Source organism: Oculina patagonica, chromosome 12, assembly GCF_052425735.1.
Source record: "Oculina patagonica isolate OP01 chromosome 12, crgOcupat, whole genome shotgun sequence".
Taxonomy (NCBI): domain Eukaryota; kingdom Metazoa; phylum Cnidaria; class Anthozoa; order Scleractinia; family Oculinidae; genus Oculina; species Oculina patagonica.
This window is the reverse complement of record NC_135769.1, coordinates 2,978,337-3,004,339: the sequence shown is the minus strand read 5'-3', so window position 1 is coordinate 3,004,339 and position 26,003 is coordinate 2,978,337. Positions and strand designations below refer to the sequence as shown.

Below are 26,003 nucleotides of genomic sequence, written 5' to 3'. Positions count from 1 at the left end.
ATTTGACTCGTGAGTGGGGAAGAATTCTGTAGGAAAACGTTAAAGAAATAGCACGGTGAAAGAAAATTTCAAGCTGAGAAACTTAGTGAAAATCAATTGTCATATGTTTAAGGCTAAAGCAGCGTATAAACCTAAACTTTCCAGGGACGGCGTTAACTTTTGGCTTTAAAGCGAAAGCTTTCAAAAATTATAAAGGTTTGTATGGAGCAGTTTTGGTGGGAACTGCGCACGCGCATGACGTTTGACTACTGTGTGCGGTAAACCTTACCTTGAAAGGTAACGTAGAAAATTTTAAATCCCTCCGCCATTTCGTTGTTGCTTTTTGAAGTAAACTTGATGTAAAGATCCTGGCTTCTGGAAATGAACGCCACTGGATTGGAGTAAGACTCGCAGGCGTAGTAGGTAGTCTTGGAGAATGGGCTGGCATTCTCGCGCATGATCAGATGATCCGAACAATCCTTGGTCAGCGGTATTGATATATTTGGTATGAGCATAAGCAAGCCTCGGCCTTCAGGGCATCGTATGTGCCAGACGCACTCGACTCCTTTGGGGTACGGGTCGGGATGATTTGGCGATGTGATAACCCCTGTCATCGAGGTTAAATTGCCGCCACACTTTGTATCTGAAAAATCAAAGTTTGTAATTTATTCGAGAGGACGGCAACTGGACGATTAATGCATCACGTGCGTCTCGATTAATGTGACGATGCGCACGTGATTTGAGAGAGAAATTAGTAATAGTAATGAAAATGATAATGATAATGATAATACATTTATATGGCGCATTGTCCATAGGTATATGTTCAAATGCGCTGTACACATACTGTAATTTACTACACGCAAAGGCCACACCACAACACCGGGAGCTTCGTGCCCTACACTTTGCAAACAGTGTGTACGTTCTTTAATGTCACCTGCTATATGAGGATATAGGAGTCATGACCTACGGTTCATCGTCCCCCACCAAAAAAAATTTAACTTTCTCTCCACACATCTATCCATTATTTTCCGAAAAGACTAGAATATCTAACCGTCCTACCATTTCGCAGATGTCATTGGGAAGACAGCATATTCTCCTCAGTTATTTTAAGACCCTGAGTGTTGGTCCGGTCTGGGAGTCGAACCCGAGTCCTCCTGCACGGTAGTCCGGCGCTCTACCAACTGAGCTAAGTTCAGCTAACCGGTTGGCGGTTAATGCATCACATGCGTCTCGATAAATGTAACGATGCGCACGTGATTTGAAATGTGTAAAGAGAAATTAGTAATGGTAATTGGATTCAGGGAGAAATCGGGCGAGTAATTTCAAAATCGCGAGGCTGATTTTGAGATTACGAGCACGGTTTCCCTCTGAATTGTACGACACGAGGGCTAATTACTTATTAATCGTATCTATAACAAATTTGAGGTTCAGAAGTCTTTGAGAAACGTTTTGTATTGAAAAGGTAAATTCGATCGGTTTTACAAACAGTAGGAAAAAGGCAAGAAAGAACCCATCTAACTGCATATAATTGAGACGCGAATGGCGCAGGTGTCCAATTACAGGTATCCAATTTGAAGTTGTTCAAATTGGATACCTATTATTGGACACCCACGTGATTGCGCGACAATTACGCGACAAATAGGAGTGCGAAGAGCCAATCACAATCGACAATTTTGTTATAGATATGATCAGGTGTCTTGTAAGCGTCATATTTACCTATGCACTGTGAGATGTCGCTTGCTCCTGTATTCACTGTAGTCTTGGTATCAGGGCAACGGAAACAAAAGTTCTCTGATCTGTTGGGCTGATACGATCCTCGCGAGCAGTTCATACACTTGCGCAGAAAAACATCGAAGTATGTGCCAGGGTGACAGCGAGCTGTCGATAAAAATGCAGACAAGCTAAAGTGAAGTGTTTCAACGAGCTCAAAGCGGTTACCGTAAAATTCTGGTTATAGACCCTGGGCTTACAGAGCTTCGTAAGGGGCTTTGTGTGGGCTTATAAGCGGAGGGGCTTATATCCTGGAGGGCTTATAAGCGGAATAAAAAAAAAACGTTTTGATGCGAACGGGAGTGTTCATCGAAATACGTTTTTTAAGTTAAAAACGTATAATAAAGCAATATTTAGCCCTGTTCAGTACTGCTACCGGCAGAGGGTGGCTTATATGGGAGGGAGGGCTTATAATCGGATGTATGTTTTGTTTCCAGGTAGATGGGCCTATAACCGGGGGGGCTTATAACCGAAATTTAACGGTATATCGCTATAAATTGAGTCTTTTTTGTAACCTGTTAAATTTCCTTCAAATTGAATGAGAAGTCAAAATAACAGTTTACCGAGGTAAAAAACAACAACAACAAGGAGGAACTAATGAACTGAGAAATAGGATTACGCATCAAGGAATCAGTAAATGAGAAGTGAATGAAACTTTATCCTTCAACTTGAGAATGAGAGATTTAATGAGCTTTATCGTCAATACAAGGATGTAATGGATCAAAACAATTAGATGTCAATCGACAAATAAAATTGTACCGCCAAATGTCAAGGAAGGACTTAAATGGGATTAATCCTCAAGGGTACAAAGAGACGCTTTTTTATGGAGGAGAGTTGTCCCTGGTAGGAGGGTAACCCTCCATACCGAGCCACCCCGGGCGAGAGAGCTTTTCATACGTTTCTTTATAAATAGCTGCGAACTGTTTATATGAGAAATTGCAAAGTTGCTCGGGGGGCAGGGTGGCCCCGGGTGGAGGGTCACTCGCTTTGAAGGAAGGGTGACCTTGGGGAGCGAGCCAACTTTTTTCAATATAAACAGTTTGGTTATTTTTGCCTCGCCTACCAGGGACAAGTTGACACATACGGAGCATGCGCAAACGCTAAATAAAATTGCAGATAGAGATAGATAGATAGATAGAAACTTTATTAAAATGTCATAAACCACCTAGCTGGGGAAAACTCCCCCACTAATACGGGGACATAACAAAAAAAAAGGTTGAAATAAAAGAAAATTGAAATCGAAGTCGGTGGTAAATAAGTCCAAAAAGTGGTCTTGGTCGACGATTCAGCGTTCCTGATTTTAGAAAAAGCAGCCATAATAGATGTAAAACCTCTATTATGTCTGCTTTTTCTTAAATCAGGAACGGTGAATCATCGGCAAAGACCATGTTTTGAACTAATTTATCGCTGACTTCGATTTCAGTTTATTTGCAATTTTGTTTTGGCCGATTATAGCGTTTGAGCATGTTCCGTATGTGTCAACTTGTCCCTCCTAGGCGAGGCAAAAATAACCAAACTGTTTATATGGAGAAAAGTTGGCTCGCTCCCAGGGTCACCCTACCTTCAAAGCGAGTGACCCTCCACCCAGGGTCACCCTGCCCCCCGAGCCAACTTTGCAATTTCTTATGTAAACAGTTTGCAGCTATTTATAAAGAAACGTATGAAAAGCTCTCTCGCCCGGGGTGGCTCGGTATGGAGGGTAATCCTCTTACCAGGGACAACTCTGCTCCATATAAACAGGCCCTTAATCAAGGGTGGAGTGAATAATATTTTACTCAAGTATAAAGTTTAATACCGTTAACCGACAAAACATGGAATCCCGTTCCAGGCTCCTCTCAGACTGTGCCAAAGTCAGTCTCCCTAGTCCCCTCTCCTAATTTTTTGTATCGTTGTCATTCAGACGTTACAGGTCGTTACAGGCTTGTGCCTCAACTCACCTTGCCGTTTAATCTTGCGTCTCGTTCGTTCTTTGCTGCAGTGGTCGTTTTCCTTAGTCACCCTCAGTGTTTTTTTGGTGATGGTGAACGTTTGGTCGTACAGCGACACGTTTAACTTGCTGTTATCGGCGAGCATGCGCAGTTCAGAGATTAATTTCTGCAGCCTCTCTTCCATTTGACACCGTGCGCAAGTGTTGTTACAGAATTTTGACGTGGAGATCACGTTCTGATTCATCTGGATGTCAAAATTCACCGACACGACACCCCTCTTCAAGTGTTTACAACGCAGAGACGGCTTGAAGATTTTACAGGGAAAATTGCACACCTCTTGGCTAAGCAGCTTTTTTTGAAGTTTGGTGAGGAATAGATCTTCGATGTCTTTGGATTTGCATAGTGAAACCGGCGTCAGTCTGACGCGGACCCGCTTGCTGACTTCCTCTTTGGCTGTGAAAAGACAACAATGAAACAACACAACCCTTTAGCACATGAGTTCAAAGACCGCTCGAGATGTTCATGTCATTGCTAGTCACCGATTGAAAACCAACAAATCGCACCTCTAACTGTCGGCTCGCTCTCTAATGGAAAATCGAGACAAAGATATAAAAAAGTTGCTCATTTAAGGCTGGTTCTCATATGATCGCCCCGATCGTCTCTGTCGCCTCTGTCGCTTCAAAAAGTTTGCTTGCGATCGGGGCGGTCATATGAGAACATCACAGAGACAGTGACAGAGACGTCTGCGACGATCGGGGCGATCGCGATCGCTTCGATCGCCCGTGTTCTATCCGGGGGATCGGTCGCAGACTGCGGCGATCGCGAACGATTATATGAGAACTACTGCCACAGAGGGAGACGATCGAGGCGATCGCGATCGCTTCGATCGCCCGTGTTCTATCCGGGCGATCGGTCGCGGACTGCGGCGATCGCGAACGATTATATGAGAACTACTGCCACAGAGGGAGACGATCGAGGCGATCCAAACTGTCCCATGTTGCATCAGTATTACCCAGAACTACGTTTCCGTTTGGCCTCCCTTTTGCTTCTTCGCCGTAAAACGGCAATAATGAGAAGATAGGAGGCCACGAATTTTGCCTTTGCATCGAAGGCTGCCATAAGCGATATCGGAGTTTTGAAAAAACACACGTGCGTTGATACGAATGAAATCGAATATTTATATGCGGGAACAAAGAAAAGATCATGAATTATTATCTTGGTTGATTAACCCTATTTTGCATATGCCAGACGATCGGGGCGATCATATGAGAACCCCCTGATCGCTTCCAATCGCTTCGATCGCCTACGATCGCCTCAGAATTTGCAAACGACAGAAGCGACAGAGACGATCGGGGCGATCATATGAGAACCAGCCTTTAGTCACTTCACATTTTTAATACCAACCTTTTTTGCTAATAAATCAGTAAAGGAATTATGTTCTCTTTTAGGGTCCCTTGACTACCTCTTCTACTGTTAAACTAGTATTAAAGTCAATGTGTTAAAAGGTGTTACTGAGCTAGTGTACATTCCGGGCTCAGTTTAAACGAGACAAGAGAACCCGAGAGTTGAATAACTCTTTCTTTTTCTATCATCAATTTTCGGCTACTCGCATCAAATTTGAACTTGTTCAAAATTTCGCTCGCGGACTGCCTGATATTTTATCAACTCCCCTGTATTCTCATTCTGCTTTAGCCGCGCTTGAATGATATTTTATGGGGTTTAATCATTCTCGTCTGCTTTTATTCTCGTTTGGTCCAAGCTAAAGGTCCATCCTGGAGAATGTTGGGCGAGTTCTTGTTCGGAAAGTTAGCAGACCAAGCTGGAGGCTTTCAAGTTAATAGACGAAAAACGAGTCATGTAAGCTTACCCACACAGTCTCTCCTGTTTGGATGTAGTTCGTACCCTTCATAGCAGCTACAGGAGAAGTGTCCCTCTGTGATGTGACGACACACGTGCTGGCATCCTCCATTGTTAATCGAACAGGGATCGTATTCTGAGTTAACAGAACATAAAATTAATTGAACAGCAGAATGAAAGAAATAGATTAAGCCTGGTTCTCACTAGAGACGCAAGCACAAGCGCAAGCATAAGTAGTTTGTGCCAAGTAAAAACGAACGTCGACATAAGCATAAGCAAAAGCAGAAGAACACGATGTTAACTTGTTACAAGGCTCAAATGATCAGACGCGGGGAAATCTGGAACGACTGCTTTATTTATGCGGTGTTTCGTTTTTACACTGCATAACGCGAACACTAGCACAAAAAAGGAAAAATTTTGATCCTTGTGCTTGTGCTTATGCTTGCATCAAAACGCTGAAAAAAGTGCTGTTATGCTTGCGTCCAGGCTGCGCTTAATTGTGCTTGCGTCGCTATAGTGAAAAACCAGGCTTTAAGAATAAAGTTAACAGATGTCTTTCTACGTCCGCTCATTTCTTCGTGCAGAACCATTCCGGGCTGATAACGTTACTCACAGAGATCCGTGTAGTGTTTCTTATTGGTTGTAATTTGCGCGCGAAAATTCGCACTCAGTAACAACCAATCAGAGAAATACACGAGACTTTGTATTGTAGAATTACGTCATAAATATTTAATTCTTTTTCGAGTCGAATCTTTGGACGCTTTTCATTTGTCAGAACGGGCCGGCCAGACCGGTATATTCGAAAACGGAATGCAATTCTTAGTGAGATTTTTCCTTTCAAATCAGTCAATATATAAGTACAGTCGAAGCTCTCGTAAGCGGACACCCTCGGGACGCAAAACAAACAAACACTGAAAGATGGTACTGTAATCGGTACTGTAAAATCATTGTGACGATTAGCGATGTGAAGTTGATTGATAAAAATAAACAGAGGTTGTAAAATAGGATTTTCTTTGGGGTGTTCGCTTACGGGAGCTTAAAAACCAAGAAAAAGTCTAAGTCGTAATCTCTGAAAGTGTCCGCTGCGCTTACGGGAATGTCCGCTTACGAGAATGTAAAAATACAGAGTTTGTATGGGAGTTAAAACGGGGTTTCAAACAAGGCGGCCGTAAGTAGAGCTGTCCGCTTACGAGAGTGTCCGTTAAGAGAGCTTCGACTGTATTATACATTGTTATGGTGGATTTGTGGGAAAATCTCGTGAAAAAGGCCCATTTAACATTCAAAACCACCGGACTGGCCGGCCCGTTCTGACAAATGAAAGCGCGCTTAGACGCCATTTTCTCGAGGAATGAAACGAGTACGCGTTTGTTTACTCAGGCAGAATATGATTAAAAGATCAGCAAAGTTAATGTCTTCTTAGTCATAGTGTACGCGCAGGTATGTATGAACCGAAAAAAATTCTATGTAGCTAACAGTTTAAATATTTAAACAATTTAATAACACAAAAATGCACCAACTATGAAAAGGATCATCTACTTAGAAGTCTTTCTGTTGGATGACCCTACCTAAATCCATTTAGCCGATTCAACCGTGGCCAGTTCAAAAACACAATTACAGTCGAAGCTAAGCGGACAGCTCTACTTACCCCGTTTTTACTCCCATACAAACTCTGTATTTTTACATTCTCGTAAGCGGACATTCCCGTAAGCGGCCGCGGACACTTTCCGAGATTACGACTTAGACTTTTTCTTTGTTTTTAAGCTCCCGTAAGCGGACACCGCAAAGAAAATCATATAAAAAACCTCTGTATCTTGTATTAATCAATCAACTTCACATCGCTGTTCTTCACAGTGATTTTACTGTAATTACAGTACCATATTTCAGTGTTTGTTTTGTCCTCATCCACGTCCGGTTACATTTCGAAACACCACTAACATGCATATTATCATTACCGTAAAATTCCGATCATAAGTCCCCCCCCCCGGTTATAGGCCCATCTACCTGGAAACCAAAAAATACATCCGATTATAACCCCCCCCCCCCGGATATAAGCCCCCTCTTCCGGATGACAGTACTGAACAGGGCTAAATGTTGCTTTATTATGCGTTTTTTAGTTAAAAACGTATTTCGATCAACACTCCCGTGGCTCGTTTGGAAACGCTTTTTTTATTCCGCTTATAAGCCCTCCCGGATATAAGCCCCTCCGCTTATAAGCCCACCCAAAACCCCTTACGAAGTTGTATAAGCCCAGGGCTTATAACCGGAATTTTACGGTATGTTAGCTGGGCAAGCTCCCGTAAGCGGCCATCTATCCCCTACACCTCTAGTGGCCGCTTACAAGAACCATACTCGTAAGCGGCCAGCTCCAGTTGCGGACACTTTTGTCGCGTCCCGAGGGTGTCCGCTTATGAGAACTTCGACCGTATCTACTTCGAAGCCTTATTGTCGGTTGACCGCATTTAAACCCGTTTAGCCGGTTACACCAGTTCAAGTAGTGGTTTCCAGCTCAATGTTACTGTAAGGTGAAAAAATCTCTGCAAAGCGTGTTCAGGGCTCGCTTTGCACAAACAGCCGTAAATGCCAGCTTGCTAAATTTGTAACTGTCTTGACTAGAATGGCAACTCCAAAATCAGAAATTCGCTAGGAAAATGGAACCCACTTCTGCATATTGTGCTCCTCTCACTAAGAAATGAAAGCTAACCGCAAACAAAACCAGAGTGGAACTAACTGCAAGCAAACTGGAGTGGAATCAACCGCAAGCAAACCGAAATGGAACTAACCGCAAGCAAAACAAAGTGGTACTAGCCGCAAGTACACCATTCTCGTCCCCATAGCCCTTTCGTTTCTCTTAGCCGGCTGGGCGTTGGCACGAGGAAACGAAGGGCTCTGGGACACAGGATTTCCAGTCCTAGATTCTAGGACTTCCGGTCTTCATGTATGCAGTCATGACGTTTCAAAAGAATGTATGAGAGAGTTGTTACGTTTTTAACTTCAGTTTTTGAATTCTTTGTTCCAAACAGCCAATCAAAAATATTCGAATTAATTCAAAAATCCCATGTCCCCAGAGCCCTCCGTTTTCTCGTGCCAAGCCGGCTAAGAGAAACGAAAGGGCTATGGGGACGAGAATGCAAGCACACTGGAGTGCTTGTGTTCCAGTCTCCCATCTGATTTCTGATTTTGGAGTATCCATTCTAGTCAGGACCAATTTCTAGCTATTACATTAAATTTCACAATGAATATATCGGGATATTTACCCTTACACTTTCTTCCGTCACCAAGGTAACCCGGCATACAAATGCACTTGTACGAGCGCTTGGTTGGTCTGCATTTGGCGTTTCTGTGGCAGTCGTGCGCGCCAGTCGCACAAGACGCATCTGCAAGAAGAAAAACAGTCGTAAGCACATAAGCGTTGCGTAGACGACTACGAACCTTAAGTTCTTTTTCTGCCGCTTTACATGATTTTTTTTGAAAATATCTCGTTCTCTTTTTAAGCAATACAAAAACCCTATGCTCGTCCCATAAATCTATGTTTAGGGGTGTTGTGTAAATATTTGGGTGATTTTGGGAATTTTTGGGGAGTAGATAGTAAATTTGTAGTAACTATTTGTTTAGGTCGGGTTGTTTCTTTTTAATTACTCTTATAGCTTCTGTATTTTTAAGTTTTTTAACCCTTTTTAACTTCATTAATATTTTGTCACTTATTTTTACATATTTTATCGCATTTCAGCGTTCGTGATAATTTTGCCTCTTTTACTATTTTAATATATTTATGCTAATTTTATATTTTTATTCGCACTTGAAAATGACCTCGGAGAGGTTGAAACGTCGTGATTTTATATCGCTAAATTTCAAAACAAAATCTATATCCAAGAAATTACTTATCTAGATAGTAAAATTTTGAGAAATAAGAAATATTGGAGATTTAATGTGATTTAAAAATTAGAATTTCAATTGAAGTTTAAAATTGGTAGACGGACACCACATAGTTCCCCAGACAACCTGGAGTGCTCTTGCGTGAGGGGTCAACTGTCTGTTGGTGTTCCAAAAATAATTTTCACTGCAGTCGGCGAGTTTAGTATATTCCTTAGCTTTAGTGGTAAAATAGCTAACTGGTAAGCCTCTCAGCAGTTGGAGTTTAATTCTCAAGTGTAGCCACGTTGCTAAATCTTCAGTTCAAGTGTTCACAAACAGTGGAGGGTTCAGATCTGATGCACTCAAAATATTCTAAAGGGCATGCCCCCAGAACCCACTGTCAAGATCTTGCCTCGTCTATGGCAAAGGCCTGGTTACGGCCCTGCAAAATAACCCCAAATCTAAATATTAGTGCAAGAATGATTTGATCTACATCAGATGATTTTTAAGCCGTTTAATAAATTCGCAGTTCGTGTTTTATCAAGTCTAAAACACACGGCTGCGCCTCGTGTTTTAAACTTGATAAAACACTGCTGCTCATTAATTAAACATTACTTAAAAGCCCTGCGTATTTCGCCTTGTACTTACGCTTATCGCATATAAGTCGCACATGTGAAAGTCCATGCACTTAGCCTTTGTGTTTGCATTGTGCATTTCAACTTCATTTGAAGGACATTTCGTTTAATTTTCCGCTTTAGTTTAAAGCTCGTTATTAAGTGAAGGAAATCGTCTGGCACTTCAAACACTGCCACGAACCATATCTTAAAACCGAAGTCTAACCCTTTTTGTAGAATAACAAAAATTGTGCCTCTGTCTTTTTACCCTTGAAAACGGCCTCAACCAATCTATGGGGAAAAGAAGGTCGGGGAAAGGCAGGCGAGAAAACGTTTTTGTGGGAAATTTACTCGTTTTCGTGCTAGCGCCGTTTTAAAATTATTTTTCGCTTCCAACAATACCACTAAATATAATCGGATAACGTGGCTGGAATTGGGGGAAGCTCACGAACGCTTCCTTTAAGTGCAATTTACGTCAATTTAGTAGTTGTAATAGCATAACCATACACGGCATATGTTAAGCTCAATATAATATGCTAGCTAGATTTATTGTCTCGAAGCATTTCAGTAGGTGCTGGAATGCTTTTTTCTTGGAGAGACACACTCAAATCAACAATTAACGCATTAAATGTACGAGGCTTATTTGGTCTATATTCCCTTTATTTAAAAATTTCAAGTGCTTCACGTTCATTTTCATTAAGAGCTTATAACCTTCTTTCTTCAGTTACGAGTTTTAACTTTTAAAGAAAAACAAGGCATTCATTGTCATAAAATCATAGCTATATAATTAAGAGGATTTTTTTAACATTATTTAGCACATTGTCAGACACAAGCTTTATTTATGTCTGTCTGGCAGAAATTAAGTTATAATTTTGAAATCCATTTAATCTTGTCCGATTTCAGTCGGCAGTCTTCAAAAAGTTCCGTTTTGTGGTTTTGTGTCCTTTAAGCCATTTTTTAAATGTAAAATTTTTCGTTCAATTTTAGTGAGTTGAATTAGTTTGTACGTAACTGTAAAGTCTATATATAGTGCGCGGGCCCCGCGATGACTTTGACACGAAAGAAGCTCCAACTTCAACAATACACCTGGCTGTCGAACAAGAAAAGTTCCGCACTATCAAACATCAGAAACCGGCATTTCAACAGTGAAACTGTATTGAGTAATATGCACACATCTAATTAAATTTCCCTGGCTGAGCCGGACGAGGGGAAGAATTCACGAGACCAACACGCGTAAAAAGACCTTGACCCCTCGCACAAGGCGTGGAATTTTCCCTCTGTTTTAGCTTTACTGTACGCGGCTTGCTTTTTAAAAAGTGTTCAACTTTTGGGATTCGCCTAGCCTGCCGACGATTCACAGTAAGAACTTAATTGGATGTACCGTTACCTTCCATGTGGCTAAACGCATGACCACTTTAATAAAGTCATGCCTTATGTCTTATAACTTTCTTTCCTGGCGTGAAGAGCATAAATTCCATTTATTCCTGTCTTTTGCTGCCAACATTTGGGGTATTATAATTAAATAGAAACCGCAACGCGTCTAAATTAATTGGTATTAAATTAATGGCGTATTTGTTCCTGTGGGTTTTTAGAGTATTTTACCATTGTGGGCATAGTCACCCTATGTGTTTAGTCTGAATTATTTCTCGATTATTGGTTATCTACTCTAATTTTTAATTCCAAACTAAGTAAAACTATCTGAAAACAGAAAATATTCAAACAATGATAATGATATTTCTGAGCTTGAAAGCAAATCTAGTTACAGTTTTACAATCGTGTTTAATGCTGTCTAGTATTTTTGTCATCCGCATTCCAGCGCTACAGCTTTCAAACACCATAACCATAAAATTTTTGAAAACATGCAGGTATTTTGAGGTATCTTGGTATTTTGAGGTTTTTACTCAATTTGAGGCCAATTTAGTCCGCAGAATGGCCTAAAATAACGTGACATTGCTCAATTTAGGAATTTTCAAGGAGTTTTTAAAATATTTCACCTTTGAAGAGAAAATCTTATGCTAATGACATGAAAATACCATGCTGGAAAAGCCTCTTTTTTCGAATGTTTTCTTTATCTTTATTTTTCTTTCGTTTGCAGGTCAAGTATGTTTTAAACCCGTGTTTGGTTTTTTCACTTAAAATGGGCAGTATCACGGGAATTCTTATATGTTTTGGTGTTAACTTTGATAGAGTTATGAAGATGCACTGAGTGATCAACAAAAAAGCCTTTGAACAACAAAGAAAGTCATTACCCATTCTAAAAGTGTGTCTAAAAAAACAAGCAGACATGATTAACTTTGAAAACTGTTTCGCCGGACCATATTTCAAAAACCCATATCGCAATCCGTTTCAATCTTCGACACTTTTGGCCATCCGTACCTTCTTTTGCATTTAGTGTATTATTTAAATATTCCTTTACTATTTTAAGAGGTTATTTTATATATTTAAACGAATTTGATGGTCATTTCCTATGCCTAAGTTTGGCTAAAATCCGTGACACGGTCCCTTTAATACCAACACCCTTCGTTTTATTTTCAAGTAGCACTAAATAATGGCGACACTGTCCCTTTAAATCCATGAATGCAAGTCACTGGTTGTGGTTGCCAAGTTTAAGTGTCATTCACGGAAGTTAAAGAGTTTGATTAAAAATACAATGGGCCGGACCTCAAGTTTGGCAACTGAAAATGTAGCCTATTTTTTCGTTTGTATTCCATCGGTATCTTCCCTATCCGCTTGCTACTTTTGTATTTGTCAGTAACTATACCTCACTTTTTCTCTCTCTAGTATCTTTGATTGGACAGGAATTTAATACCGGTTTAAACTGACTAGATTAATAAATGCTTTTTGCGTCGTAACGTTTTTGTGCCTGCCCGCTTCCGTGAAAGAAGCCTTAGTGACCTCAGTGCGAGCGAACTTCCACCGACATATGATAGAATTACGCCAAAATAAAATAAGGTGCATGAACAATTTGCGTCTGCGAAAAAAGTTGAATCACCTTCACTTTTTCCCTCAGAAAGCAAGTTGTCCAAACACTTTTATTTATTTTATTTTTGTTTAAATTGCGAACGTAACTTCACGCACGTTTTATAAAACATAATGTAACATTACGCGTCAGGGGAAGACTACCTTCAGACTCGCGACCCGGCGGTCAAACGATAGAAATACGTAAAAAACAAGAAAAGTACTTCAAAGATAAGGTTCTTATTTCCACTGTTCAAAGATCGATACTTATACCGGTATTCTGATGGTTTACGAGTTAGTTTTTTGGAGCTTTGCTAAACAAGTTCTACGTGTTTGAAAACAGGTAAAAACGGACTTGTCGGCGCCATTTGTCAAAGCATTCGGTTCGGTTCGGTTGCGGAGCGTTCATGAAAAAGTAAAAATACTCGCTTATTCGACGTTCAAGGGAATGGAAATATATTTACACTCAGCAACTATTTTATCTATCCTTGCTCATTAACGAAAAACTGCCTGAGACGTTTGACCGCGGTGAGCCTTCAGACAAACTTTCCCTTTCCACACATGTAGGCATGTTTAATAAAGGGACATTTCACTCAGTTTTCTTGCTTGTATATCTTGTGGTGATCAATTAAGTTTGAATTTGTGGGATAGTATTCAACAAAATGTTAGAAGCGTGGCGACAGCGTTTCATGTAAAACGTTTTTTACTAGCACATTTTCATTTATGAGTATTCATGATCATAAATAAGACAGTGCAGCTTCATGATCAAATATAATGGCCGTCATTTTAATTCGCCATTTGCCAATTGTTCAACTCAATGCATTCAACAGTTTTGCAACTTTCTTGTCAGATTCCAAAGCCCGCAATTCCTTTTAGGTGCTCAACGTTACTACCAAAACCCCCTCCACGTCGTCAAAACTGGATTTCTACTAATTTCAACTATGCAAAGTACTCAATGGTTCCGCGAAAAAAAGAGATAATATCCTGACTGCGAAATTAAGATTGAACACAGTGGGAAATCTATAGAACCCGTTGTCGGAAAGGAATTTGTTGTGTCTCAAACTCGCCGCGAAAATCCATTATTTTATCGAGAAGGAATGCGGTTCTCTGTCATTTATCAACCTGACCCTCGGCAATGAGATAACCATTATGACCACATGCATGAAATCAGTGAAATAATTAGCCATGTCAACTTACAACATGACGTATTTACAGGCGATACCGCTAAGTACAACATAATGGAAAAGAAAATATCGATTTAAAATGTAATTTTCTCAGCGGATTAGATTTCCTGAGTATATGGTCAAATAATGGAGCCTTTTATTAAGAAATTATAAGTTCCGTGGCCAACTGCAACAGTTAAAAAGGAATATTGATAGTTTTAATTGAAATTGTCGAAAAAAAATTAATCACTCCGGCCGTATTCCGCGCGGACAAAGAGCCAGTTTGAGTTTATCTGTCTGTCGTGGTATTAATTTCTTTCTTCATGTCACCCCCAGTTGGTCTTAAGATGCTATTTTTTGCAGGCGGTTTCTTTGGTAAAATCTGTCGGAAATTTACACGCCAAAAAGACTGTTTGCTACCGGAAGTCAATATGAAAGGAGGACGACCCCTTTTTTGCAAAAACTGTCGAGCAGTCTTTGTATTATCCCTCAAAAGTGATAATAGCCTTAAATATTTAAGTGTTCAGTAAATTTTGAGAGATAATTATGCGACATGGATTTGTCTGGAGGGAGTCATAATTTGCCGTGCCGAAAGAAAACAGCGTGAGAAACTAGGCTTTGCGTGAGGCAAGGTCACGGAGAAAATTTTTTAAAAATACCACAAAAGGAAAGCAAAACGAGAAGGAAAATGAGACCAGTATGTTTTTTAATACTGTTTTGAAAATAATCTCTCAATTATCTCTCTTGAGCATCAACTTACTACGCTGTTGCCCCATGTTATCGCCACAGGCATTTTGTTTTTCGACAGCACGGTTTAAACGCTGAGTAAAGATGCTATCGGTAAACCAACATACTGCAAGATAAATCAACACACCGCGCGAGACATTAACAAAACTGGGTTGCAGTAAAAGAAGCAAATTCATTTGCAAGGTTCAATTAAATCGCTAGAAGTTTGAGTGGAGGGGTGCACACTTATCAATCTTTCCAAATTAGCACGTCCTTGCTAATGTTAATTCCACCCACGCCAAATTTATCGCTCCTGTTCTCCACGAAAACGTTTTGTAAAGTAAACACAGACAAAAGCAATTCAGTGATAATCCGCACATGGTAAACACGGCAAAACAAGCGCAAATTATAACCTAAAATACAACAACAAACCTTACCTTTCCCAATTTCCCGTTTGAATGTTATTCGCACTCTACAAAGGCCCGATCCGTTGTGAAAGTTTCCGTACGGGACACGATTAAACCCCGCGTAGATGAAGCTGTCTGTCGGGGGACCGAAAGTTGGCTCTTGTTCTGAGAGTGTAAAAAGGTGCCGACTGTTTTTGATGTCGTCCCAGTAAGGTTCGGATGAGTTCACGAAGTGCGTTTTCCAGGACACAGCCTCATCTGTAATGTCAATAGTCATGTTCGCTCCCTTTTCCACAACTTCGTCCGCAGTGGCCATAAGAGAGTTTCCGTCCATAGTATGGTACAAAAAGCCAGGTAGCTTATTGCCGTACACTCGAAATTGATGGTTATACACTTCGGCAGCAGCGCAGTTGCTTGAATAGCCATAGTTCCATCCGAAACCATAGCTTGTCGGGGCAGCTGATATGCTTGCGGTCCACAGACGAGGTTCTTTACCGTAAATAAGCTCGATTTTAGCCTTCTTGTACGGTCCGCTGAAGTCCAGACGGGCGACAGCTTGGCCATCGCAGCGATCAGGCGCGGAGGAAGCAGTTGGCCCGTGGATGAAGCTAACATGAGATTTAACTGCGTCTATTGAGGGTATGACACGTCCTGACTTCAGGTCTACCTCCACTTCTAGCTTGTTTGCGCACTGTAAAACTGAATTACATTGAAGTTTGTTAGTTTCACATGTGGCAAGTAGTGTTATCAATATAACTACGCATTTCTCCATGCTACAAATCTAGGTGCTTTCATAGCCGCACGAAAATTTGGTCGGAAAAACGGCCGTGCGAAATCAGTCTCAGCACTTGAAACAGCTGTGTTCGCTCCGAAGGAAAGCTAAGAAAGGCAACACAATAGCAAGCTTGTTAATGAGAACGTTGAAATGGTTAGAAGCGCCACTAAACAGAAGAACATTCAAACCTTTTATACGCAACAGCAGAAGAACAAAGACGAGCGGTGATTGGAAATGAAAGAAGCTCATTGTGTCCCAGAGTTGCTTTCAATACCCAAGATTGTAAATGTTAGGCCTGTGTTGTGGGCTTTGTTCCAAAACGACGCGTTAATTGAAAGCTTAAATGCAAATCTCGACTACTACACTAAGTAGTTGATTTGACTCAATTCCCGAAAAAACTGAGTTGAATTCCAAGGCACTGCTGGCGAGTAGGACGCAATATTAACAGCAGATATGGGTTCACTGTCCGATCTGTCGGGGAGGATAATTAGCCACTGAATTGCTATGTGTCGAATACCGTTGATGCGAATCACTTATCGCTCTTGACGAGAATATGTATATGCCCTTAATGAAGTGTAGACGTTTCCTCTGTTTCAGGCGAAAACGACACTGCGGTCAGAGCAACGACTCCGGATCAAATGTCGACGTTTCTGGCGTCAACTTGTAAATTTCACACGATCCTAAGCAGTTTATTGGGTTTAGCGTGGAATACTATGTAAACCTAGACCGCGACATAATGTATTTACTCGAACGTTGCGTCAATTTAACGTTTATGAGATAAAAAGTGATATCACTGTTTTTCTAACCTCACGCCCTTTAGCGGTTGTATATCGAGAAGAACAATGGAAAGGCAAAAGTATCTGACAATTCTAAGTGTAGCTTTGGAAACTCGACGTTTCCAACGTTAAAGTATTTGATATTCATCATTCAGCCAAAAACACTCAAAGATAATCTCTTCTAGAGGGTTTTTTTTTTCACCAATGATTTTTGTTTATAAACCAAAAACATCTAAATCTGGTACGTCTTTATCTTTCTACTCTGTCATTGGCTAAGATCTTTGACATCAACTGTCAATTGCTTGGCTGTAATGGTTTTATTTACGTCTAGAGGTATTTTTTTTTTGCTTTTACGCGAGTTAAAAAAAACTTCGTCTGTCTGGCGGTGTTACGAAAAAGTACGTATGCAACGGTTTTTTACATGTTGTGACAACGTTTTGGCATTCGAAAACATTGTTTACAATCCTCGCTGTCTTTAAAGGTCTTTTTGATAAGGAAGGTGGACGAAACATGTTATGAAAACGTGAGCGAATGAGACGGTTATCTTCTCATTTCCCTTCTAATATCACGTCTTTCAACAACACTTGAAAAAAAATTTCGTTTTCTCTAGAAACGATAACAAATTCGTGGGCTTTTTTAAGCTGTTTACAGATCGTTCGTACATTGGAATGTTTTTGCAAGCTTTCTAAAAAGAACGTTCCATTTGTCGCTTCTGTTTTCATCAAGATAAAGACACAGTATTCATCGCTTTTTGCGTATTTATACACATTGCACAGCGTGAAGCAAATTAGTAAAAAATCCACGAAAACCAATTTTATTTATTGTGTTTACGTTAATCACATTGTCTGCAAGAACGGATATAAGACTTTCTATAAGCTTCTTTGTGTACTCCTTCGCCACGCAGCAAGAAATCGGTCTTTGAGAGCGCCGATCGAATAACAGAGGTTAAAAATTTTGATACGAGATGAAACATAGCTCAGAAATGGTCATGATACATTTCGCAGCTTGACGGAAACTTTTATTAAAGTACTCAAACATGCGATGAGTGACGCAATATTGTGCGAAAGTTTGAAATTCCTTATCAAGTAATTTTTTTTTCAGTGACCAAACCCTGAGGCTCGAAAAATGTGAGAAACAGCACGTATTTTGAAACGAATACTTCTCAGTTTTTTAAGTTGTTTGCCAAGAGTAAGTATTTTTAGCAGCACGAGAACTTCACGTTAAATAAAACATGCACCGCCAGAATTAAACCCATATCAAGGTCTGGTATCTGCCCTGGAATACACTTTATCCTTTAATCGGATTTATTGCTAAATACGATGTTTTCGAAAGTACTTAAAATAAGCCGTTTCGCCTTTTAATTTTCAATTTGTCTAGGTTCCCGAACTTTCTCGTTCTTGCGTTTTTTGTGGTGTTCTTGAAACAAAAATCTGGCTCAAATTTTAACGCGCGTCCTAAACAAAGTCAACGTTTTCCTCTTTTATAAACAGAGGGCTTTTAAAACTGGCGATACGTTCAAATAAGATAACATCAATACTCATTACTTCATTGGAAATATATATCTGTTAATTAACGTTAACTGTGTGCAGATAAGTGCAGAAATAGTGGCCTGTTCCAGGCGTTTTGTTAGTTCCTACTCTCCAACTAACGGAACGCCTAGTGCAGGCTAAGAAACACAAGTCGCGTAATTGTAAGGCAGTCATTTGTGACGGTGTGTGGCAGAATTTTAAATAAAACTCTCGAAGATAACGGGGATCGTTCTCATTCATGTTTTTAATGGCAAATTCAAGTTTTTAATTTGTTTGCGCATCATGATGGCCTAAAAGGGGTTTAAATAATTAATCGTCAGCTAAGAAACGATGTTTTTAATACCGATAGCTGGCGACAAGACAACAGTAAAATTCTGCCTAAATGTGTTAAGATTGTTATCTAATTCTTAACTGAGAAACGGTAGAAGTTATCTAGCTTCTACCCAGTATCTAGCTAAACTAAACTGAGCATAAAGATTATACCAGTATAAAGAAAGAGCTTTTTTATCAACCAAAAAATTAAACACTCCTTAATTTGGGGTGATGAGCCAATATTATATTGCGTTTTGAAGGGTTTACCCTTTAGTTTAAAATCAATCTTATTTGATGTTTTCTTTTAATATTAATAGCAATTTATTAGTTATATTAGGAGAAATCATATACTGTTATTTATCAAATTTTGAACATAGACTGACTGACTGCTTTTTTTTTAATTTGGGCAAAAGGGCGATGAGCGGACTAACATCCCATCCGAAAAAACATCTTTTTTTTAAAACATTTATCATTCCCAGGTGGTCTCAGTCAGGACGATAGGGCCCTGGTCTCGATTCCCCAACCGTTCTTGTTACGTTTTTTAGTTTGGTGTTTTTCTTCCTTTTTAAGTGTTCTTTTGTACGAATTTTCTTCGATTTTCTTTATACATATCGTGGCTAGCTTCCTCAACTTCAAGTGTTAAAAGCACCTTCAAGCTCAAAGATAGCGCAAAATCAAAACTAAAACTCCCAGGAAGATTAATAACTGAAATGTAAAACGCGCTGCAAAAATATAAGATCCCATTCGGGATTAATTTAAGAAAGGCTATATATATATATATATATAAACTAATTGGTTATATACACATGAAATTGATTAGTTGAATCTTAAAATAGATTTAGACAAAACCTTCAAGTAAACAAACTATCAAGTTTGTTCAGACGAGTTTATTAATACACGCTTAGGGCCAGGACAGGACATAGAATTCATCAGATGGTGGCAGGCAATACTAATTTTTTCGCCCACTTTAAATTTCTAGAATTCTAGCAAGAAGCCCTCCAGAAATAGAGAAGATCAGAGCCATCCTGATGTCATTTGTTTCAGGCAATCACTTACATTACAGAGTTGTTACTAACACTGGTGACTATTAGCGAACTCACAAGCTGAGTGGTTCGAAAAATCGCGCGCGCGCCCTCCGAGCATTCTGGCCAAAAGAAAAACCTTCAATAAACTAGTTTTATCAATATTTATTTACGAAGCAGCAACTGGGTTATATTAAAACACTAACACTGCTCCGGCTCCCGGTTTCTATTCGACTTTGATAGTCGCAAACTAACGTTGGTAAACCACTGTCAAATCTACCAACTCGTTCGGATTATCCACCCACATACAAACCAAATGAAAATTTCAGGTTTTCCAGAACAGGTAAATCGCCTGGATACAAAGAAAAATGCTAAAAGTATGTAGTTTCCCACTGATTTTGGGGGACCTTCGGGGATAATAAGAGACGTTTAGGGATGTTTTTGTGATGGAGTTTTTGCCTAGCCATTTTCTCAGTAAAAGGTGCCTCCAGAAAAGGTACCTTCGACGCAAAACTTGACAATCTCCAGGTTTTGTTTTTTTTGCGTTGTTTTTTTCTCAAACAGTAAACCATTGCTAAACGCCCATCAGTAATCTGTTGCTTTAACCCCAAACAACAATATCAGAGGTTTGAGCTAAATACTTTATGCATGGCTATTTATTTATCTAACGGTAATTTTCCATGAGTATTCGATTTCCACAAGTGTTCAATTCTCACGAATATTCATTTTCGGGTCAATATTTAGCTTCATTTCTCTGTGACATTGAAATCACAATACTTGACGATTCTTATCCTCCAATTAATATTCATTATTGCCTTCCCATCCACCCATCAAAACAATAATCTGTTTGTTACCAGAAAACAGTCAATCGAATGGCCGCCATGTTGAATTTGGAGGAAATGAACCCGCGCCCATCTGCGGAAGGAATGAGAGCTGGGCACGAGCGAAAAAGCGAGGAAAATGAAACTCACTGAAAGATGGGATTTTGACATTCTCATTGAAAGAGCGAATTGTCGTGTCAGATATATGTTTCGCCGGTGGAATCTACTAGAGCAAAGGATAGCAGAATGTGAACATTTAATGAACTGCAAAAACGCTCGACAATAGAGGCTGGGTTTTTCAAGAAGAAAAATGCACAAAACGTTTTCTAATGGGTAAAGCCACGCTATTTGCTCTTATTAAAAATCGAATAAACCTTTCAATGCTAGTTTTGAAACAACAACATCAACAACAGTGACAAGAACTTTTAGGAATTCATCGGCCAGTTTATCTTTGGTCAAAATTTAGAAGACATGCAAGTTGGAAAGGATCGCAAATCGTATAATTTGACTTCTGTGAGGACCGAAATCTCATTTTGACGAATGCATGCGAGAATAATGCTTGTTACTGCGGCTGACATTTCAGTCGTCACTGGCTCATTATTTAATCATTTAATATTGAAGTGCGCACGACAGTCGAGAACAGCTGCTTATAGCGTGACGCGCCCTATTAAAACTTTCATCTCTTCGTTGGCTGCGGTAAAATTTTCTCACGGTTCTCCCTAACTTAATTTCCTTCGTTACTTGCGGCGACGAAAGCTATCCTTATTTTAGCCTGTATAATGACTTCGGTAATTAATTAGATTGTTAACAATGAAAGTTTGTGCTTTTATCAATCATCACCTGTTCAAAAGTCGAATGCTTGAAAATGTAATTGATTGTTAATTGCATTAAATTAATTGCGTTTATAAATGTATCTTGTCAGTTTATCTTTCGGGCCGAACAATATTTGATAACTGTTGATTGGAGGGATGTTGAGGTTTTCGTCAATTTACTGATCCCATAAACCTAATCAGACAAGTGATTTTTTATTAATTCAAGAGTCTATTTATATTTGTTAAATCTAATTTTGGGTGTTAAGTGAGACGGTTCTTATGATTAAGACCAACCCTTTTCCGCATCGAAGGAAACCAAAAATAAGTTCATTGTTTACTAAGTGCAAATGGCTGCATTTACACAAAGCGTGACTTTGCCTGCCTTACAAAGAATCTTTCCGCCGAAATAGTCCGGAGTTTCTACCGCATTCCATCCGTTTCTTTTTCACTACAATTCAGTCGAAGCTCTCTAACGGACAGTGTTGGAAGCGAACAGTTCTACTTACGTCGACCTTGACAACACCCCGTTTGAACTCACATACAAACTCCGCATTTCACATCCTGTAAGCCCGTAAGCGGACATTCCTGTAAGCGGGACGGACACTTTCGAGGGAAACGATTTAAATTTTTCTTTTGTTTTGAAGTTCTCATAAGAGGACACCGCAAAGAAAAATCTAATTACAGTGCAGTTTTTTTTGCCATGATCGGTATTTTATAAGACAGTAAAACAAACAATTATTTAGTATGGCGCTACCGTTTTTTGTTTCTGCCTTACCAACGTTTGAGGTCTTTAATTAACGTGAGCGGTGCAAACTCCCGTAACTCGGTTGCCGCTTACGAAGATCATTCCCGCAAGCGGACAGCTCCAGTTACGGACACTTCTCTGCTTCCCGAGGGTGTCTGTTCACGGGAGCCTCGACTGTATTCAGTACAGTTGAGTTGCGACCCTGAGGCAGAAATAACTGGGCGTTGTAGGCAGGTTTCAATTAGAGTGAAAAATATGGGTAGACGTAAAAGGCGGCAAAGGTGGGGGAGGGTCTGGATCACGTTTCGCAGAAAACAAAACCCGGGTTCCTTTCGCAATTCACAGTAAAATTAAATAGATATTTCACGTTTCACGAAAAAAAGGGACATTTTTCGCACGATCTTCTATAAAATTGTGAGATTTCCAAACAAAACGCCCAAAGTCCTGCCTTGCATAACATCTTCACCGTTCCCTGTTCTGCGCGCAACAAAAAGAAACAAACTTCCTTTCTAGAGACTGACCGGGCAACAGTCGCTGATTTTAAACAAAGATTTTCCCTTCCTTTCTGGTACTTTTTGGGACTTATGTACGAAACCAAAATAGAACTCTTTCGGTAGTCTATGAACGTCGAACTGACTGCTATCATCGGCCTAGCTAGCTGTTGCACCAAATTCTTAAAAATCTAAAAAGTAAGGTTATTGGGCTTTTTATCATTACGGGAAACAATATTTCTTCAAAATAGAAGGGTTAAGCTTTCTTCCTTTAGTATTCTTTCGTTTGAAAATTAAACGATTTTCGACATCGTAAAATCGTCGGCAACAAATTGAATATCAATATAAGCGTTGGCTTTCCTCTTAGCAATACTTGAAAAAAGAAGGGTTAGGGAGGAGTGTTAGTTTCTGTACGCCGCTGTACAAGCCCTGTCCTCCGCCAAACAGATGTCGAGTTGGGTACTGGTGCCACAACTGTCTACGAAACCTGAGGAAATCTGGACGGTAATCTGCGGTGGGTAAAGACATACTTCCGCACGCGGCCTTCTCAGCGGATACTCAAGTTTATGACCATTCGCGGTCTTATTCGTTTCGGCCTAAAACTACCGGTGAACTCGTTTTTTTTTCTTTTCTTAACGGTAAGTGAAAAGTCAGCAAAATGCTTAGAGTTAAAAAAACCACCACTAATCTGTTGTTGTTGCAATGCCCTTTTTTGGACAATTATTATGCGAGTGTCTAATCTTGAAAATTCCAACATTCTCTAGCAAAATTTCAAAAAGTTAATGGACGGAAAAAGTGAGAGATTTCGAACTCCGTAAATTCTCATCGACTTCTGCTCTCGTTCAATCCGCTTATTACACATCCTTTGCAAAAGATTATTTCCATAGCGCTATTCTACACAGCCGGAACTCCTGCAGTTGCATGAAAAGTCCTTGAATTTGTCAAATAAAGCCACAGGCAAGCGGTTAAACCAGCCAAATCGCGCCCACTGTCCTGCGGTTTAAAATTTTTAAACTCGCGTGCCTCGGAAATGACAGCGGTTTTACTGAAGATAAAATAAGATTAGCATTGAATGGGTATCCTACATTCTTGAACTTAATTTTTACTTCCTACGTGAGGAGGCATATATTTTCCGGGCAAAAATATACCTTGGAAGTGATAACCCTTGCACCACACAAAACTTCAGTGACTGACACGTAATTTATCTAACTAAACAAGTTAAAACAGAACCTTAATTCGGTGCATTCATCGAATGAATTTCAACAAGAACTTCTTAACACAAGAACTCATGTTGTTTATTACGTAATATTTACCTGCCGTGCAGAAATAAAAGCGGAAATAAATTGAAGTGTCCAATTGGGGGAGTAAAAGTACAGAGAAAAACGATGCTTTCTTTTACCTTAAAAGAGTTAATTTTGCTAGACATGGCCTGGCTGTTTGAGACATTAACGGATGTTAACGAATTGAAAGGAAGCACGCCAATGAAATGTATAAAAGATTGTACAGTTGACGCAAAAATGAGGAAAACCTCACGAAACAGTTTAATCGGGTTAAACAAATAAAAAGAAGCGATTATACAAAAGAAGAATAAAAATGAAATAAGTCTCATAAAATACTTTATTATCATCATCAATAAAAACAGACACAACGCTTTGGAACTAGTTTGAAGGATTATAGTCGTAGCCGCCATATTGAATTTTGAAGAGTGACATGTATCAAGGAAGCATTTTCGTTATTCTGTGAGCAAAAGGAACTTTAATTAACTGTTCCTAACGCCCAAGATACGCTGCTTTTATTTCCTGATGGGTGTTCGAGTCAGATGGGTTAATTGTACTGCAGGAAAACTGCAAGATTTTGCCCCTGATAGCAGTTGGAGATAAGGCAAGGAGGTGTAACTATTTAATGACTGCCGGAAAATCCGACTACGAGAAATACTTTTTAGTTTATTATTCCAAGGCAGTTAAGCCGGAAAGCGAGAGACTGGTGTAACTCATGTAAAATTTCATGTTTGCTATAAAGAGTGTCTTTTTACTTCGGATCCATATAGGTATAACTCGAGGCAAAGTTGTTTTATACATAATCAACACACTGGCAAACTCGCCAAGGTGAACCCAAGGGGCGCGGGCAATAGGTAATAGCTTTCTCTTGATTTTCGTGCAAACACTCAGAAGCTCGCGGATAATTTGATTACCAACTTAGAAAATTAGTTCTCTGTAAAAAATAATCCACTGTCATTATGAGCTTAAAACGAAACAACGTTTTTTGTTTGGTGATAATGCAATGTTATTAGTGAGGAAGTGTGACGCACAAAGGCGGCTTAAAATTGAGCATTTCCCGGCAATTTGTCAGCAGCGAGCTCATGCCAAATTAAATTCCTTAATACCTTACAAAAGATCATAAAAAGACAAGAAAGAATTTCAAGGTCAATGCACCAACATAACTTTGTTTCATGCAAACACGACAAAACTTTACTTCAGCGTTGTCTACATCCGCCCTTCGACAACACAGCGGAGCATAGGGCATCGATAATCCTTTCTTCCTCTCGACATCTTAGCTCCCCGTGCACAACTGCAGCTCACTTCTTCTCATTCAGACTGTTAACCTTGACTGACATGTTCCCCCAGAGAAGCTGAATATATCCTGACCAATTATTTCCATCTTCAAGTCCCGATTGGACTGAATCTGATTTGTACCGAGCGCCGAATTCATTCAATCAATTGACGACACCAATCAACAAAACCAACACTTATCTCATAGGATACGTCAGTTAGATTTGTTTGCGGTTTTCTACGGCACGTATCAATAAAGCCAGTAATTATCTCGTACTTTCTCGGGAGATTCAACAATAAACACTTTTTTGCGGTTTTGGCAAAGGAAATATTGATTTTCGCAAGTCGCACGTAACACTGACCTATCTATGAACCAAACCACGCCCCATGTTACGACGGATAAGAAATCAAGTAATTTTAAAAATACCTCCAAGAAGCTTAACAAAAAAAAAAATGTTTTGCCCTACTTCCGTTAGCAAGGAGGCCCAAACTTAAAACATAGGAAAAGGAAATACCCATTCAGTGGTAAAAATCTTAGCTATGCAAAGAAACAAAATTAAACTGGGGATTTTCTGAAAAAATGACCTTCGACTGAAAGAGTTTCAATCTTGTTTAAAGTGGGGCTTCCAAGTACGTCAATTCCATTTCGTTATACCGAGGTTTTATTTCATATGCAGACCAGGGTTTTATGTGAGAGAATTACCCACAAGTCAGCAAACAGGTCCTACAACGAGAAAAGATGTTCTAGTCTTTTCCCTTTTAACCTGTCCACAAGCCGTGTAGTGCTTATCTTTCTAGGCAAGATAATCTAAATTAAAAGAAGCCGTATAATGCCTGAGACGGAAAGACCAGTACTCAGCTGAGTTCAATTATCTTCGTGTTAAAGCTAATCAGCGAAGAATGTACGAATTTGCAGG

At 39.7% G+C, this 26,003-nt stretch overlaps 1 protein-coding gene across 1 annotated transcript in view; it reads right to left on the bottom strand.

Moving 5' to 3' along the window:
• Positions 1-16,752, bottom strand: part of LOC144631738 (uncharacterized) — a 19,845-nt gene extending 3,093 nt beyond the window's left edge. The window contains exons 1-7 of the mRNA XM_078490280.1: positions 16,218-16,752; positions 15,285-15,953; positions 8,789-8,908; positions 5,545-5,670; positions 3,687-4,130; positions 1,696-1,857; positions 269-622 (exon numbers count right to left, since the gene is read on the bottom strand). Coding sequence (XP_078346406.1) covers positions 269-622; positions 1,696-1,857; positions 3,687-4,130; positions 5,545-5,670; positions 8,789-8,908; positions 15,285-15,953; positions 16,218-16,278 — 1,936 coding nt within the window. The 5' untranslated portion in view covers positions 16,279-16,752. The remainder of the gene's footprint in view (positions 1-268; positions 623-1,695; positions 1,858-3,686; positions 4,131-5,544; positions 5,671-8,788; positions 8,909-15,284; positions 15,954-16,217) is intronic.
• Between the last annotated feature and the right edge of the window lie 9,251 nt (positions 16,753-26,003).